Genomic DNA, 19,379 nt, shown 5'->3' on the forward strand with positions numbered 1-19,379 from the left:
AATATAGAAAATTGAAGATTATTATCTCAGCCTGTGGTGAGGTGCCGCAATTGACTGTTCAGAGCTCCGCCTGGGCGGCTCTGACGGCATGCTTGAGTGCTTCACACCCTGCTTCTACCATGTATGGTTTCTTGAAAGCTACTCGGAAAGGTGATCCGAGGTTACCAGCGACTTGGGCTGAGGAGTTGGGGGGAGGATGTGAACGTCAGATGTTGGCAGAGGTGCTGTGAGAACACTTGTCTTGCGAGTTTGGATTGGGGCCTCAGAGCTTCTCAAACGAAGTTGCTGTTTAGGGCTTATTGGATGCCAGAGAAACTGTTCAGGAGGCAGCTGTTGGATAACAATCTGTGCTGGAAGTGTAAGTGCTACAGAGGATCTCTCAGTCATTTGATTTGGTCCTGTCCTAAAACGAAGCAGTTCTGGGAAAAGGTCTGTGAGAGGTTAAGTTTGGTCTTAAGCATTGCGATCCCCATGAATGCTTTGCTACTGATTTTAGGCGATGACTCTTTGCTGGATGAAATTGACTTTGGTAAGAAGATTTGGTTGCTGCGCGCATGTATGGTTGCTAAAAAATTCATTTTGAGGTCCTGGAAATCAAGTAGTTCCTTTAATATTGATGATTGGGTGGAGGAGCTTCTTACTGTTTCATCGTATGAAAAAGCTATTTACAAAAATACAGATGAAATTGAAAAATATTGGGACATTTGGAACGGTTTTCTTGATGTCTATGGATGAATATATCTTTAATTCTGAAGTGATACATCCCTAACTTTGAATATTACTTTTGTGATTACTTACCTGTACTTTTATGAAATGATCTTGTAATTACATTCCATCTATTGCATTGTTTACTGCATATGTAATTTTCGGTCTTTGGTTTCAATGTTTTCTTTTTCCTTTCTTCCTTTTCTTCTTCTTCTCTCCATTTCATGCACCACTTTTCTTTCTCTTACATTTGATGTTTAGACTGACTTAGTTTATGATGAACTGTTTAATGTGTTTTGCTTTGGTTGACTCTGCTTGTGGTTAATAGATAAGGAAATGTTTTGTTCTTATTTGTTGTTGTGAAATGAAACTTTTGAACACCAATTCGAATTCATCTTTATTTCGTAATGAAAACACCCCATAAAAGTACAGATAATAAAACATTTAAAATTCTAAGAATCGTCCTATGCAGTGTGGTATCTTAAGATCACTGATTGATCACTGACATAATACAATGTAGTACAAATTCCATGCAAAATCATCCTAATAGCAGTTAGACCATTTGAAATACAAAGTGCAATTAAGAAAAAAATAAAAGAGCATCACAGTTCACTGATTCAGATAGTTTTTCCTGAGTCTCATAGCATTAACTAAATAGCATTCCAGAGCAAGGCATACTAATGGCTCCTTGCACAGCATGAGAAAAAAGAGGGTGGGTCGATAGCCTGCCCTTTAATATCGATAAAATTGTATTTGCCCAAATAGTCCTATAAACAGGGCAGAAAAACATAAAATGTGCCACATTCTCCACAACCTTTCCATTGCATATGCACCCACACAAGTCGTTAATCAGTTTATTCCATTTGCTCGTTACATGTTTTAGTGGCGGCATACTGAATCTGAATTTCGTTATCAATGAACACATATAACTGACTCATAATAAGTAGGGTTCACAAGTTCTATTAGACTTCAGAATTCCATGACTTTGGACTCTCGGCTTTGCAAGCCCCTGTTCTTCTCTCTGGCTACTGTAGAATCGTTTCAGTAGCTTTTTTGAGTTTGGATTCAATAACCTTCGGTTTTCGTATCAGTCCCCAGTCTCAGGATAGCAAGTTTTTTGACATACCCAAGCCATGGGATCCTATTTGCACATCGTTCTTACATGCATTTTCTAGTATGGTTTTTGTTAGGGAAGCCTGGGGGTTAGACTATACAGAAGTGCATAATGCCAAGTTCAAAATATACTGAGGGAGATGGGGCCCCTTTGGGGATCCCAAGAACCCTCTTTAAAAAATCGTTTTCACACACTTCCTGTGGAATACGCTTTAAATACCCCCAGACACCAGCCCCATTTGCCAGGGTTTGCACAGATTTTGTTCTATACACACGTAGCATATTGTTCACTGGAGAGTACCCAATGTTTTTGGCAAAACAAGAGATAACAAGATCATCTGCTTCATGTGAGTGGATGCTCTTGATATAGGTCCCCCATCCTAGAGTTTTGGAAAAAGTCATACCAAGGTAACCGAAGTGCTCTAGGAGGTGTCTTGGGAGAATAGCTCAGGGGCAACGTGCTCGCCTTGGAAGCAAGACGACATGGAGCAACATAGGTTCAATCCCCGGATACGCGCGTTATAAATAACCGATCATATCATATCTCTACCCATTCCACCTTTTCCTTTTTCACCAGATACACTGAGTCTTCGCTTTCCTCCCACCCAACATCATCAGTTTAGTTTTAGAGGTATTCACAGTCAACCCACACTTATCCATAAACTCCACAAATGTGGACACAAGATTCTGTAACGCCTTTGGGGTGCGTGAAGTAGAACAGCACCTTCCACGTATAGAAATAATTCATATTCCTCACTTTAAACACACCCGTGGCCTTGGCTGTGCCTGCATGGTCATAGCTGCCAGATACGGGAAGGGATTACTAGAAAGCATGTGCTGTATCAAAGATCTTTTCGCAGTTACAAAAATAATAAAAGGTATATTATTTTGATGTTTTCCTTCAATTTTTTCAAGCATCGTGTATTTAGCTCTGCTTTCTTTGTAATTGAGATGAGCACTTAGATGTCCTCGGGTCAGATGTGCCTTAACCACAACAAAAACTATCAGTGAGCTCCTGGATGATTATTTTGGGCTCCAGTCACCAGGAGTGGTGCTCAATGGAACATAGGTTTGTATTTATGGTGCCTGTCTTGCGAAGCTGCAGAGTTAAGTGTGCATCTTGCAGCTGCTCCGAGCCATGTTTCCCGTGAAACTTTAAGGAGGATGAGCAGGAGTGCAAAAGGTAACTGCAGGAGTTTATGGGGTTGGTGAAGGACCTGAGGGTGCCGTAGAAGACAGTACCCATGAGTATGCAGATATTTCTAAGGAGCGGGCTAGACTCTGAGTCGGTTTTCTATTTGGGGAAGGTGGAACACTTACTGTGCTTGTTAAAAGCGGGGCAACTGAACGGGAAGTTAGAGTTTAGTAAGGTGCAGAAGTTGAAAGGCATTAAACTTGGCATGCAAGGTGGTCGCACTGAAGAGGACTTTTTACAGGCACATGGCTAGGAGAATGAAAAGGGCTAGATTCCTCTACCACAGTGACAGAGTACCTTTGGTGGGTTTATTTGAGGCATTTTCATGGGGTCCCATTGTGGTTGCCAGAGACATAGCCGTTTCTTAGGTTTTCGGATGCATCAGGACTGTGTGATTTTGGGTTGCTCTGATTTGGCAAATGGTGTACAGGGGCGGCTTGGAATGAGGATGAGTATCACATCACATGTCTGTCATGTTTCAATTGGTGGTGGCACTGGATCAGTAAGGATCAAATAAGGTGAATTTTACTGTGGTGGTGAAGGTGCTGCAGTTTGAGGATGTTTTTGTATGGCTGTTTAGACAATGATATTGTTTTTCAGGCTAGTCATGTGTCGAATTTGGAATGGCCCAGAGCTGATGATTTGTCTGTCAATGACCCCCATTGTTTCCTCAACTGAACCTTCTGAGGAGGTCTGGGAGATTGCTCTGTTGTTCTCTTCGTCTTGTCCTTCTTTTTTCTGGGGGTCTTTCCTTTTTGGTAGAGGTATGGTCTGCCACGAGAAGTAGCCACTATGGCTGTCTGCTGAATTCAGCCTGGTCAAGGGACTCACTCCCCGGAACACCCAATAGGGGAGAAAAGCCAAAGGCACAAAAAAAAACAGATGGTAGAAGACAGGTACAGTAGAGATAAGGTTGCAAGATGATCAGAAATCCAAAACCCAAGAACTTCAGAAGCGAAGGCGGAACATTCGCAAGCAGGTATGGCACAGATAACACCTGGGGGCAGTCACGGGACAAAGTAGCAGACAGGTAATGAAACAAGGTAAAGGCAGGTGAGAGGAATGAAATTGAAGGGTAGTGAAGCCGCTAGAAGAAATGAGGCAAGAGGAGGAACGAGGAGGATGGAAAGCAAAAAACAAGCATCTTACCCGAGAATGGAGGAATATGGGTTGTAACGCACCGCCATTGCGGTCCGAAGTGTACATATTGTTAATGACTTCAATAAAGCACTCCAACTAAGTCAATGCCTAGTCTGGTATGCCCAAGGAGAGCCCTTATTTATATATTTTTATGATAAGTTCATTAATCTGGATGATAAACCCTTATATAACGCCCCTCTCTTTGAATCCCCTTGACCTCACTGAGCCAAGAAGTAGGTTTGTTTTGCAATTTAAAATATTTATTGAAAATTAAACAATATATATATCACACTTTTATGAATAAATTAATATTTGATAGCACACTTATGAATATGACAGTGATGAACAATGGATAATATTACACTAACACACTTATTTAATTACTTAGGAGTTAGTATAGAGAGGATAAGGTAGCTGAGAATGCTTTATGGTTTCAAGGAAATGCAATGATGGAAAAGAATGCAGCACAGGAATAAACTGATATGGGTTCAACACGAGCTAATATAATCGCTTTTCCCCTTGTGGCAATTCACTCCCCCCCCCCTATGCAATATAAGGAGATGGAAGTGAAGCACACAGTTTTCAGGAATACAATCAACATGCAATACAGATTCAGTTCAAATTCTAGTAATCTTGGAGCAACCGGTATGCTTTTAAACATGCAGAAATATTATGACTGTGATTTGCAATGAAGTGAAAATATGCTAAAAATGATTTTAATTCCCTATAGGAGATTCAGGGTATGTGACAGCTACTTTAAATTAGTTCAAGTCAACACTAACAATGATTCATGAGGGATTAGCAGGTTGAAAACGAATTTCAGCAGTTCAAGCAAAAGCAGCCATTTTTGACAGGTGAATAAATTGGGTCAAATTGCAATTCGCAGCACTTTTTCCGAGTGCGTTGAGCGCGAGTACGGAACAGTTATAAGGAATAGAAATTTGGTTCTGGGTTCGCTGGAAAACCTAGGATCTTAGCTTTAAAATGCAAGTTACATCTTGTCCCTAGCACATACGGTTCAAAAGATACGGACAATTTAGTGGAGGTAGATTCTCAAAATATAGTTAAGGATTCAGACTGACAGAAGACAGTTTTGCAGCTGTGATGTCACAGAATGGACACACGATTTCTATGCAATTCTAGATAGGTTGAATTGGATGGGAAGAGATTATTTTAGACTAAGAGATTGGTTTGCACAGTTCTGGCTGGATACTCACACTATCAATTTGAACTAGGCCATCAAGATCTGGTCAACCGGTTTGGACAGGACTCTGGGCGGTTGGTTCTGAAGTCACAGCTATCTGGTCTGGGTCTCTGATTCTGGTCTCGGCACTGCACATCGGTCTAGTCTGGGGTTCTGGATAAAGCGGTCTGGTCTGGTCAGTGGTTCTAGCCAGAATCACACAGCTCGCCCGGCTCTTGAGAATCAGGTTGCCAAAGATTTTGAGGCCTGCTGAAAAAGGATTCAGCTGGTGGTTCAGGCCCCTCTGCTACAAGTTCTAGAATCTGGATTCAAAGTCTATCTGGAGTTAAGTTCTGGATCTCTGGATTTGAAGTCTGGAGTCCCCCGGCAAAGCGCTTCGCAAGAAAGTGGAAAGTGAATGTCCCTACCTGGCTTTCAGTGTTTCTTTTTATGTCTTTTGAAAATGGGTGTGTGCGTGGGCATAACTAAGCCTGCCCCTCACAACTTATCATTGGCCAAGTCCTCCTCTCTCCCTTGATTGGGGAACTGAGTTGTGTGTCAAAGTGATGCTACCATTTTACAATCCTTTGAAGAAACGCCCCTTTGCTTTTACTTAGAAATGAATTTTACCCAAAACACATATTTCCCAGGTACACAAGTTGTTGAAATTACATGTACACATCATAGATTGCTTAAGGTACAGTTTGGTTCAAGGCACATGTTTCTACGAGCTTGGGTTCAGAAACGACCACATTTTGCACTTTTTAGTGACTTTCGCCATATTGTTTTTTCCTCATAATACACACAGACCTGTACCCTCTCCATGAGCACATTAATATAAGTAATCATGTCTCTAGCATATAAACAGTATCTGTAGTATTAATAATTAGCGGGGTTCGGTCCCAGAACACCGTACAGAGTTTGGTCTCACATTGTGAGGGCATTTTTCATATTAAGGATCTCCAAATTGTACATTTCTGTGAGCTTAATACAATATTTTATAAGCAATGTAATAAATCCTCATTTGCCCTTAATGGAATTCACATATGAGTCTGGGTCCGCCCCCAGGAGCTTGGCTTGACTCAGAGATCAAATGTCTCTCCTTCCCCCAGAGCAGTGTTGACAGTAAACACCCAAAATCAGCATATCCTATTCAGCAGAAAGAGTCTATTGTGTTGACTGAGGTCAGCAGACCAGGGGGCCACTCTGCATCTGGTTAACACGACCATGTGATCTCCTGTGCTGTTGCTGGGAAGGCTAAGAGTGAAGACTTCCCACTTGAACTGTTAATTGAATCAGACTGCCTTCTTGTGAGGGCCTGGGGACAGCAGGTTTCCCATGAACCAGCAAGGCTTTGAAGTTTCCAGCTAACTCAGGTTCCTTTTGCAACTCCTGAAATACAGTTCTCCTGTCAGAGTTTAGACCGCTAGCACCGGTTAGTGTCAAACGCTGGTACTGCACCCATTTTTGGGAGCTGTCTTGAATTAATACATTTCAAAAAGAAAGGATTTTACTTGATAGCATATGATCGCTGTTAACATTGTATTGACGTGGATTCTGCAGTAGAATAATTTTGTGCCCATGATTTTAGCCATCAATTAAAACGGATTTTGAACAGATGGTCTCCTGTATTAACTATCTTGCAATGTTTGAAATAGGCATTTTGAGCTTGAATTCAGAGAAACAAAGGTGATTACAAAGCGCTTTTTAAGCTAACAGCCACTGCTGTTTTTCCTTTGGCACCACGTTTCACTCATGGTGCTTCTGGCCCATCAAGCTCGCACTGGTGGGCGGCAGTTCAGGTGACCATTTTGGTGTGCGCAAAACTTCACGGTTTTCCTGGATTCTGGTGCAAATGTGGGCTTTTCGGCCATCTTGGATTTTCTAAACCCACAGCACCAAATCTTGTAGCATAATGACTCAAACATGGGTCAAGACACCTGACAATATCCTGCTTACGGTGGCCATGTTGGAAATGTACTATAGCATGCGAAAGGTTCCAGGAAAAGCGCGATGGCACACTAATGGCGACCAGTTCCTCTCCTCCACAGGCGTCAGAATGGAGAAGCTGTGACAGTATAACCACTCCAATACCTGGCGGTACCAGGTTTACCAGGATGAAGTTGGTGGAATTGCATGATGAGTCAGGGTGCATTGACATATGAGCTCGGCTCCCAGGAATTTTCAGACTTTGGGTACCCCTTTCAACTTACTGAATATTGGACGAGAATCGCAGATGTGGGAAACTCTGTTTACATTAGCATCTGGATAATGTTGGTACCGTATTTCTTCTTCTTTCTGAAGTGGGGATCAGGAACCCATGTACGTAGAAGAGAGCCATGAAACACATAATGTAACTGGCTCAGAGACTTTGGTAAATTAAGTCAAAATGCCACTGGATTGATCTTGGTAACAATCTTGTAAGGACCGATGAATTGTGCAGATAGCTTTGAATGGTGAACCCATCTTGGTATATACTTAGAGGATAACCATAGCTTCGATCCAACCTTCCACTCTGGAGTTTCGGTACGATGTTTGTCTGCCTGTACCTTCGTTCTCCTCCTGCTGTCTCCCAGAATTTGTTGGGCCGATTTGTGAGCACTGGAGATGCTCGATACTACGTCATCTACCAAAGGTATCTTAGTAGGAAGATACACACTGATGGTTAAAGAGCGAGGGTGAAAGCCATAAGTAAAGAAGAAGGGGCTCAATTTGGTGGAAGAAAGAACTGTGTTATGGGAACATTCGGCTGTAGAAAGCAGGTCTACCCAGTCATCCTGTTGAGCGAGCACTGGTGAAGCACCGAAGGTACTGCTCCATAGTGGCATTCAGTCTCTCAGTCTGCCCATTTGTTTGGGGGTGGTATCCTGAGGATAAGGCCCTCTTTATACCCCAGAGTCTGCAGAGGCAACCCCAGAAAGCTGGTGTGTACTGTGATCCATGATCAGAAGCAATGCTCTCGGGTAACCCATGTAATCTGAATATGTCCCGAAGAAAGATTCTGGCCATTTCAGCTGCGATGGGTATACCAGGTAAAGGCACAAAATGAGCCAGTTTGTAGAAAGTATATGGTGACCATGATCACAGTTTTTCCATGAGAGGCTGGCAAATCCACCACAAAGGACAGATGACTCCACGGCCGGTAAGGTACAGGTGCTTGCTCCAAAAACCCAATAGGCCTTCTTGTGCTGTATTTACATTGGGCACCTACTGGACAGGAGAATATAAAGGTCTTGACATCTCAGAGAATGTTAGGCTACCAGAATTGTCTCCTTACTAGATCCAGGGTAGTCGTAAATCCTCTGTGTCCTGCCAACTTACTGTCATGACACCACATAAGGACTTGCCTTTGCAAGGATAGTTTCGGAACCACCAGACGTCCCTGATAGAAAAGCATGCCATTCGTCCTTTTGAAGGGTTCCCTGCGATGTGCATCAGGCTTCTTTGACTTCTTGTAAGAAAGATGAAACCAGAAAAACAAATCTGTTCCGGTGAAACATGGATTCCCTGGGACTGCAAACAGTGGAGTCCAAGTCCTGATAGCGAGACAAGGCATCTGCAATGATGTTTTGAGTTTCCGGGATGTAGGTTAGGGAGAAATCGAACTGCGTGAAATAATGAGCCCATCTTGCCTGTCTGGGGTTAACACATTCCATCTGTTGTAAGATTTTGAGATTCCGGTGTATCAGTTCGGACTTCAAAGTGGTACTTGGCACCTTGCAACAGATGATGCCATTCTTCGCAAACCAGCTTGATAGCGAACAGTTCCTTTTCGAGTACCGCTGGGAGACAGGGTCTTAGATAGATATGCTATTGGGTGTTCCTGCCCCTCCACTTCTTGTTTGAGTATTGCCCCTACAGCCCCAGCTGAGGCGCAAGGTTCAATGATGAAAGGCAGGTTCTGGTTAGGTTGTAGCAAAATAGCAGCAGTACAGAATAACTTCTTGAGATGTTGAGAGGTATTTTCTGCTGAAGAATCCAACCGAAAAGGCACATTCTTCTTGAGAAGCGCTGTGATGGGAAGTACCAGCTTGGAAATCCCTGAATAAACTTGTGGTAGAAGTTTGCAAGCCAAAGATATCGTTGTATGTCTTTCACTGATGTGGGTGCTGGCCATTTAAGGATAGCTGAAACCTTCCTTTGGTACATCTCGATACCCTGATCAGAAAGTATGAAGCCCAGGTAGGGTACAGACAGCACTCCAAACAGGCTTTTCTCTGGTTTTACCAGAAGATGATGATCACGCAGCCCGTGTAGGACCTCAGAGAGCTGTTTCTGAAGCTGCTGACGCGAAGTGGAAAAAACCAAGATGATATCAAGGTAGATGATCACAGAGTGAAACAACATGTCAAGACATCCATGAAACGTCCATGAAATCCATGAAACGTTGAAACACAGAGACAGAGATACTCAAAGTGCCCAAATAGCATTCAAAAGGCTGTCTTCCACTCGTCTCCAGACTTGATGCGTAGAAGATGGTAGGCCCCTTGCAAATGCAACTTGGAAAATATTACTCATCCTTGCATGGCTTCCAAAATATCCTTTATTAGAGGCATCGGTTATCTATCCCTAACCATAACCTTGTTGAGACCCCAAAACTCTATGCATGGTTTCAGTTCATGGGTGTCTTTCTTAGATATGAAGAAAAGAGACGCCACTGCTGGTGAGCGAGAGGGCCGGATAAGGCCGTTCTGAAGATTGGATTCCAGATATTCCCAAAGGGCTGTCGTTTCAGTAACAGACAATGGATACCTGCAGCCAAAAGGTACTAGCGCCTCGGGAACCAGGTCTATGTAACAGTCTTCTGGGCGATGCAGTGGAAGTTCTATAGGCACCTTGTTTTGGAATATGTTGGTACATTCACAGAGTTTGTGAGGTCTGCAGTTCACTCCGATGACTGAGGGCATTTTCCTGGATCTCCTCCAGGCATTGGTTCGAACAATAATCGGACTCAAACAATAAGATGTTCTTGGTACAGTTGATATTTGTATTATGTTCTCTTAACCAGGATATGCCCAGAATCACTGCAAAGTGTGCGGCATGGATGACATCAAAATGCAAAGTTTCATAATGGTTGAAAATCCTCATTCCTATTAATTCTGTTGTATGTGTGATGGGTCCTGAACTTAAGGGTGTTCTGTCTACTCCTTCCACAGTCTGGGTTTCCTTCTTTGCCAGTAACAGAATCCCTTCTTTCTTAGCCCAGAAATTCCCTGCTGCCCCACTGTCTATGAGGGCTAGTGTGTCTATGATCCTATAATTGATGGTCAACTGGACACCTACTACCATAAGCCTGGAATCTGTCTGTGTGGTACAAGTAGTAAGAGAGTTTGAGGGGCTGACTTTCTGACCCCAGACTTTCCGACTACCTGGCTCCTCCTAGGACCAGGGTTTGTCATTTCCCAAAAGCCGGGGTGGCACTTTTGGGCAGCTGCGGAGGAGATGATCTGCGGACCCACAATACATGCATAATCCCTTATCCTTTCTCCTCTTCCTTTCTGTAGGAGATAGTGGACCTTTAACAGCCCCAACTTGCATGGGTTCTTTTTTCGATGGAATAGGGAGTGAAGCTCCTGGGGACGTCAATTGGGGACCCCTGTTACTTCTTCTCTCTGCTCTTCTCGCCGTTAGGCGATATTCTATTTGTAGAACCATAGATATCAAGGACGCCAGGATATCAGGACGGTTGTGTGGGCTAATTCGTCCTTGATCTCCTCATTCAAGCTATGTCTGAAGATGGTGTATTGAGCTTCTTCGGCCAACTGGCTTCAAAGGCAGTATGCTGGAACAAGGTCACATAAGACATTACATCTGCTGTCCCTTGTTGTATGTCCAAGAGGGATTTGCATGCAGAAAACACTACTTCAGGTCGTTCGAATGTACGTCTCAGTAAGGCTAGAAAGGCCCCGTAATCTTGTACCACCGGATTGGCAGACGTTACCAGTGGAGTGGCACATGCAAGGGCATTATGGACCATGTTTAATATCATGAATCCAATCTTAAAGTGGTCAGAGGCATAAGTGCCAGTGCGGAATGTAAAGTGCACTACGCAAGCGTCTATAAACTCCTTGAGTTTCTTCGGTGATCCATCAAACGTCCCCGAAGCCAAACCCATGGTTGGAATATCTGTAGGGTGCTCTTCTCTTGCTGTGACAAATTGCCTTAAGACAGTGCTTTCCTCTTAAGGTTCTGAACTTCTAGTTAAGCCAGTATTTCTTGTACCTGCTCTGCAGTAGCCATTGTTTTTTGGCGTTGCAAACTGTGAATGACCCCATTTGTTTACTCAGCTGAACCTTCCGAGGAGGTGTGGGGCGATTGTTCCATTGGTCTCTTCACCTTGTCCTTCTTTTTTCTGGAGGTCTTTCGTTCTTGGTAGAGGTATGGTCTGCCACGAGAATTAGCCACTATGCATGTCTGTTGAATTCAGCCTAGGCAAGGGACTCACTCGCCGGAACACCCAACAGTGGGGGGACCCAAAGGCTCACAAAAAAACAGGTACAGTAGAGATGAGGCTGCACGATGATCAGAAATCCAAAACCCAAGAACGTCACAAGCGAAGGGGGAACATCAGCAAGCAGGTAAGGCACATATATAACCCAGGAACAGCCAAAGGACAAAGTAGCAGGCAGGTAATGAAACAAGGTAAAGGCAGGTGAGAGGAATGAAATCGAAGGGTAGTGAAAGCGCTAGAAGAAATGAGGCAAGAGGAGGAAGACCAATCAGGGAGCTAGGAGGATGGAAAGCAGAAAACAAGCGTCTTACTCGAGAATAAAGGAGGAATACGGGTTTCAACGCTCCGCTCTTGGTCTGAATTTTACATATCCTGCTGGCGGTGAACATGTTGGAAATTAACTAGAGCGTGCAAAACGTTCCAGGAAAAGCGTGACGGCACACTAATGGCGGCCAGTTCCTCTCCTCCACAGGCACCAGAACGGAGAAGCTGTGACAGTCTCATACCCAATGGCAGACATTCTGTGGGCTAGCTCCGAGGGCAGGCATGCACCTGCAGATGATGCTACAGTAGATGTGAAATGTAGGGCATTAAGACGGCTGCACCTGATCAAGCATTCATTGGCTCCTTGCTCTAGTCGAGCATAAAAAGAAGCTTGGGCTACATTTCTGAGCAGTGGGGTAAGCCGTGGGAGCAGGTGCCCGGGTGAGATGGCTCATCGCAGGAAGGATGCAGTAGGATTCATTATGCAGATGATAAGTAAAGGTCTGTTCCCCATTACCATCGCTGGGAAGAGCGTGGGGGTAACCTTCTTAGAGAAATGGTATTGGGCTTATGAACCATTAGCGGGAAAAGGATTTTGGAGGGGTGGGCTTGCCATTGAACTGGGGCAGCTGGGGTATGGAGAGTGGTTAAAGGCCCATTATTGCAGTCTATCTTTGGCTCTTTTCTGGGGATTTGTATTTTACAGGAAGACGTTTTGTTTCTTGCATTGTGTTTTATGTGACTATTTCTTTAGGGTGGTCAGGATGTCAGATGTGCGGTTAGTTAGAAATTTCAGGGATTGATCTGGAGGAATGAGGAAGGGAGTCAAAAGTGCTCCGAATCTTTATGGGGCCATGTCAAAAACAGACCAGAGGGGTAAAAGGGTGTGGGTAGAGTTGTTCAGCTGCAGTGAGGTCGCTGTATACCCAGTGAAGGTGTTGCACAGCATAAATGTTTTTTTCAGTTTGGAAGGGTATTTGCACATCCTGAGGTGGTTCCCACATCAGTCAGTTTTGGCGGTGTTCCAGAAGTGCATTGAATGGGCTGGGATTCCGGCAAATAAGTATGGTTCACACTCTTTCAGGGACTGGTTGACATCTGGAGAGGTGAGTGCTAAGTGGCTATGCCATTAAGGGATTACATTAATTTACATGATTTCTCTTTACTTTTAGGACTGATGTGTGCTCTAAGTGGAAAGAACTCTGAGCACTCCACCCTGCCCTCAAAATATGTGCATATGATTTGACAACTCTGGGTTATACCCTCAAAAAGTACCACTTACAACAAACAAGCATTGCCCAAACCAATAGTTTTAGCATTTGCAGTTACATTTTGCATTTTACATTTATAGGCAAGAATGAATGGAATACTTGTGCCCTACGTGCTATTCCAAAATTGTTGGCATATACACAGTGAAAAGACTAATTTTCACTGCAGAGTGACGGTGTCTTAACTATCACTTTTATTGTTGTTATATGTCAGCAAACACTAACTTGCAGATACGTTTGGAGGCTGGGGTCTGCGAATGGGGGAAGGTTGGGGTAGTGGCTGGCTGTGCTGAGCAGGACTGATGGGTTCTGGCAGGAAACAGTGAGCTACGGAGTGTAGTATCCATGAAGGCATAAGCTAGGGCGGTTGAGTGTAGGTTAGGCATGGTCCAGTTAGTGTGGGTGGGTGTAGCAGAGAAAGAGTGACCTTGGAGGCAAGACAGGGTGGAGTTCGGGTGGCTGTAGGAAATGCAGGGGTGAACTACGGTGGGTGCAGGTAGGACATGTGTGAGCTTTGAGTTAAGGCACAGGTGATCTCGGGTTGGTGGAGATAGGGCAGGGGGGGAACTTGGCTGGGTGGCAGTAAGAGGACTGAGAGCGGTTGAGTAGTGAAAGGCAGGAGAAAGCTACGGTGGGTGGGTGGCAGTCAGGAGGGGAATGGCCTTCAGCAGGTTAGAGGAGAGAAGGCAGGGGTAATCACTGAAGTAAGACAGGAGTGTGCTAGGGAGGGTGGGTAGGGTTAAGGCAGGGGTGAGCTCGGGTGGCTCAGTGTAGACAAGGGTTACCTAAGTTTGATGAGTGGAGGTAAGGCAGCAGTGACCTTTGGGGGTGGCTATGTGGAGGTAAGAACGTGGTGAGCTTATGGTGGTTAAGCAAGGCTGAGCTCATGCGGCTAGCAGATGGAGGCAAGCTAGGAGTGAGCTTGAGTGGGTGTCAGTTTGGGTGGGAGGGATGATTCATGGTAAAGGCAGGGACGAGTTTGGGTGAGTGGGCATGTGGAGGTAAATTGTAATGAGCTTGGAAGGTAATCCAGGCGTCAAATTGGATTGGTGGAGGTAAAGCAGAGGTGAACCTTGGCTGGAGGTAAGACAGTGGTGAGCATTTGAGACCAGGGAGGTGTGCGCTATGGTTAGGTAAAAGTAAGGCGGGTGAGCTTGGCTAGGTGGGTGAGTTATAGCAGGAAATGGTGAGCTTGGTTGGTTGGGTGAGCTATGGCAGATAGTCATAAGCTTGGGTCGATGGGTTATCTACAGCAGGCAGGAGTGATATTTGGTGGGTGAGTCTGAGCTATGAAAGGCAGAAGTGAGCTGGGGGTGGATGAGCTATGGTAGGCAGGAATGAGCTATGATAGGTCAGAGGTGGGAGGGAAGGATGAGCATTGGCGGGTGGCGAAAGGGAGAGGTAATGGGGTAGTGAGGTGGTGGTGTGAGATTGTTTTTTGAGGTTGGGTGCAGTGGGATAGGATGAGTGAGGTGATGGCATGAGGTTGGGTGGGATGATGGGGTAACATGATGGTGTTGCATGTATAGTGAGTGTGTTGAGTAATTGAGGTGGTGGTGTGAGGTTGGGCTTGTGCTGTTTGTGGCAAGGTGGTGCATTTGAGATTAGGTGGTTGTAATAGGATTGAGGGTGGGTAAGAGGTGGCAGTGTGGTAGGTGATAATGGAGTGTGTGTGGTGGTGATGTTTTGAGGCTGAGGTCAGGCAGTGGGGTGAGAGTGGGTGCGGTTGGGTGGCGTAGGTGAGGTTGTGGTAGGGATGGTTGGATGGTGTGAGTTGGTGGGGTAAAGTTTGGGGTGAGGTGGTGTGAAGAGGCCATGTGAAGTTGTCATGGGAAGATGTAGAGTGATAAGGTGGTGGTGGTGGGGTGAATTGATGAAGTGGAAGGTGGATGAGTTATGTCTTGTGATTGAGGTTGGGTAAGGTGAAACTTTGACAGGGTTGTGGTGGTGTGAATTAACAGTGATGGGAGTGGGCTAAGGTTAGGTGGTGGGATGAGGGAGGATGGGATTAAGTAGCAGGGTGGGGGGATGGTGACAGTATGAGGTTGGGCGTTTGGGTGTACAGGGTGAGGTGGTGCTTCTAGGTTGGGTAAAGTGGTGTGGGTGGGTGGGTGGGGTGAGCTGAAGTGTTGGATAGTATTTTGGAGAGGTTTTGTGGTTGGAAGTGGATGGGTGAGGTGACTGTATGAAGTAGGGTGAGGTAGTACATTGGTGGTATGAGGTTGGGGTATGTAAAGTAGTCCCTTGAGGTTTTGTGGTTGAGGTGAGGGGGCAGCAGAGTGAGGTTGTGGGGTGAGGTTGATGGGGCAGGGGTGCAGTGAGGAGGTGGTTTTCGGTTGGGATATGGTGGGGCACGTGTACAGTGAGGCGAGGAGGTAGCTGTGGGTTAGTGTCAAGGTGTGATGTTGCAGTGGTGGGTGGTATGGATGGATCATGGTTAAGTTTTGGGAGGAGGGTGAGGTGGTGAGAATGGCCAAAGTGAGGTGTTGGGGTAAGTGGAGAGAGCTGATATGGTGGGAGGTAATGGGAGTTGCAGTGGATAGGTGAGGTTGGGGTGTGGATGGGGTGAGGTGGTTAAGTGAGATAGCGGGGAGCGGGCAGGGGGAGATGATGTGAGCTTGGGGTAGTAAGGTTGGAGTTGAGGTGGGTAGAGTAAGGTTGGGGTGGAGAGGGAAGGATCAGAGGGCTCAGGTGAAGGTGGGTGGTGGTGTGTTGTTGGGGGGTGTGTGATTAGTGAGAGGAGGTAGGAGTGAGTAGGTGGTATAAAGGTACTAGGGTGATGGTGCAAGGTGGGTGATGTGGAGAACATGTGCTGGTGGGGTGATATGGGTGGCATGGGGTGAGGTGGTAGTGGTGGCCATCTAGCCTTTTGCATAGCAAATGGGGCTTTGTTTGACAGGCCTAGTTTCCTGAGCACCTGCACTTCAATTGCTAGGCTGATAGTGTGAACCGGGATAACTGCAGCACTGACAAATCTGGGAACCTGAGGGGGATGGGATGAAAGGGAGAATCAGCATCCGAGTCACTGCTAGCTGCAGCAGGAGGGGAAAACAAGTCCTCCATCACCACTGCGTACCACCAGAATCACATCTGCAGCTTCATTCGTATCTTCCTGAGGACCTTCGCAACCAAGGACACCGCAATGAAGGCAGACAACACGTCCCTGCACCATGTCAAGCTGAAAGCGTGACATCACTGAACCCAAGGGTCCAGGCTCCAGCTGTAGAACACACCAGCAGACTTGAGGGCTATGTTCCGCATATGTGTATGAAAGAAAAGTGTGAGGTAAGTAGTTGAGTAAGAAAAGTGGACAATGGATTATCCAAATTACTAGCTATGGAATGTGTAAATTCAGACCTTATTTTATATGTATATTACCATTGTGCTGTAGAAATTAAAACATTTACTTGTACGTGTATTCATAGGGTTTAAATAATGCAAACCTAGCTACTAATCAATAGTGTGCTGTACAACTAAAGTGGACACTATAGACCTAGAGAACAGTCTGGGGAGCCGTGGGAAGCGAGGCTTATTAAGAGGGTTTATCACAAGGGATCAGGGCCATATGTATACCACCACCAGAGATCTTTTTCGGATCTGCTGCATATGTTCAGATTTTGGCAGGATGCTTCTGTCTTTTATGATAGTCACGGGAGCTCGCAAAAGAAAAGACAGCAATTAAATGAATGCATCTCTCTTGCACTCCCATCTTTGTAGTGAAATTCCACGTACACTAGTGGGCAACACAGAGACGCACAATGACTTGAAAACAACTGGCTGTGCCATAGGAAGTTGAACAAATAAACAGTTACATCCACATTTAGGAGAGAGAAATGTAAGGTCTGAGGTAACATCGTATTTTCGATAGATTTCAGTACATTCACATCGGAATGTCTTGGAGGTGGTTCAACAAATAATATATTCCTCTGACTTATCACCATTGCTTGTAACCTGTTATATGCTGGCAAGAGACTGTGAATGATATCATTGCTTTTCAGAATTCACAAAAGACACTCTTTTCATATATTATCGGCTTCATTGTTCTTCAGGCTTGGTCTACTAAGTCGATGTGGCTCTCAGCATCCTTCTGGCAGATCCAGGGTCGTTTATTGAGACAGTTGTCTGATGCAAATGTACCATTTTTCAACTTCGCACACTTGTCTCCATCAGAACAGCCTGAAACATTGAACCTGCATGAAAATAAATATATACCTGAAGTGATAGGCATACAAACAACATCACAGCAACCAATGTTTACTGCAGAATAAGTTTGCTAAACACTTAACTTCGAGAAATGTTTAGAGCAGAATATGGTCAAGCCGAGACCTGCCTCCTGCATGTGCACAGGATACATACAGTACCATGCTCTCCTATGCTGGCTCTAGTATGTCCACATTGAGAATGAATACACAGGCTTAGATCCTAGGCCTCTAGCTGCCATATTAACTAACATTGTGGATGGCAGCTTGGGCAAGAAAAGAAGCGATACGAGACTACAATAGAAAAACCTTGTGTAGGTTTTCTGTAATCAAAGTAGCCGTGAAGCCTTGCGCTCTTCAGACAATTATTTTCAAGTGATAGTGGATCTATTATATAATGCCAGTAGTTAAACTGTGGCTACAAACCACGTGTAATCAATATTACAACAATGAAAAATGTCAATAGCTGTTCATAACCCCCATAATGCAGTGCCCATACCTTACAAACCACAGAAGAAAACACTCATAGTGCACATAACAATAGATTTTTTTTTTCATTTTTTTTATTTAATTTCAGCTCGATAGACCTGCGTGTAAACAGACAGGTCTCCGTGCTTTTATTACATTTGATCTATAAACAATCCACTATATAAATAAGTTTATCCAACCATTTTTTTTTTTTTTTTTTGGAGTAGGAAAGACACTTCACCAGTCACTTTTCCTAGTCGTTAAGACTAAACTTAAGGTGATCCTTTAGTTTTCATGTAATTTCAAAGAGTCTAGAAAGTTCACTACTCCATATGTCAATTTGACGTTATGTCCAGATGCTGCGTATTGCCACCAATGATGATTATTTGATGTCTCGGGGATAAAACCACTTAGATGTTGCATCCTCCGTTCAACGAGCGCCGTACACCCCGACAGTAGATGTTCTGTGGTTTCAATCTCAAGCTTGCAGAATCGACAGAGGTTGTCGGTCGTTTCTCTCATGTGACGACAAGCTTGCATTGCTTTGGTCGGAAGAGCGTTCAAACGAAGTCGCAGGAACTGAGTACGATGGTGTCTTGATGGACATTTAGTCAAGTATCGACTAGGAACATTTAATTTATGAACTACTAGATCAGATTTCAGCGTGGTTGGCATTAAGGCACGTTGATCGTAATTCTCGATCCAACTCCATTGCTCAAATTTCTTTTTAGCCCATTGGGGACGTAAAATCAGATCTTCTTGCAGTATGCCTGCTCGAATCAGTTGTTCAGCCATCAATTGTCTCCATTCTTGTAGAAGTCCAGATTGTATTTGATCAGGTTTTACTTCAAAGAGATTGTACGCAGGGGCCCTTGGGGTCAAGTTCATTTTGCGCAAGATCATTAATGACTTCCACATGACATGTGTGTACACGGGGTTTAGGGACAGCTCATAATTTAGTTGGATCGTTGATATATAAGCTGGAAGTTTCAGCACACGACGCCAAAATAAGCCCCCTAGCTTCTGCCAAATCTTCATATCAAGATTCCACCCGGCCTCCGAACCAAAAGTGATTGCTGGAACCACTTTTTGAAGATAGAACATTAGAATTGGTTTTAGGCTGAATTTACCAAATGAGTTGTAGATTTTATTTGCTTGAATACTCAGTTGAGTCATCTTGTTAAAGAGATCCGATTTCCAGTGCTGTTCATTTATTGAAGAATTAAACATTATTCCTAGGTATTTTATGGAATTTGTGGTGTTTAAGGGAATCCCATTTATGTACCACTTAAATAGCTTTTGCTTTTTAGAGCCACCCGCTCCGATGGTCATTATTTTGGTTTTTCCAGAGTTCAGATGTAAATCGTTCAAATCCAAGTACTCTTGTAACTTG

General features: G+C 44.4%; 1 protein-coding gene across 1 annotated transcript in view; it reads right to left on the reverse strand.

Annotated features, from left to right (window-relative positions):
- Positions 1-1,084: 1,084 nt before the first annotated feature.
- The window catches only part of LOC138580171 (killer cell lectin-like receptor subfamily B member 1B allele A), a 613,615-nt gene continuing 595,320 nt past the window's right edge, over positions 1,085-19,379 (reverse strand). The window contains exon 6 of the mRNA XM_069650501.1: positions 1,085-17,509. Within this exon, the coding sequence (XP_069506602.1) occupies positions 17,365-17,509 (145 nt within the window). The 3' untranslated portion in view covers positions 1,085-17,364. The remainder of the gene's footprint in view (positions 17,510-19,379) is intronic.

The sequence above is a fragment of the Ambystoma mexicanum genome, chromosome 3p (genome assembly GCF_040938575.1).
Source record: "Ambystoma mexicanum isolate Mex_15411 chromosome 3p, UKY_AmexF1_1, whole genome shotgun sequence".
In the NCBI taxonomy this organism is placed as follows: Eukaryota; Metazoa; Chordata; class Amphibia; order Caudata; family Ambystomatidae; genus Ambystoma; species Ambystoma mexicanum.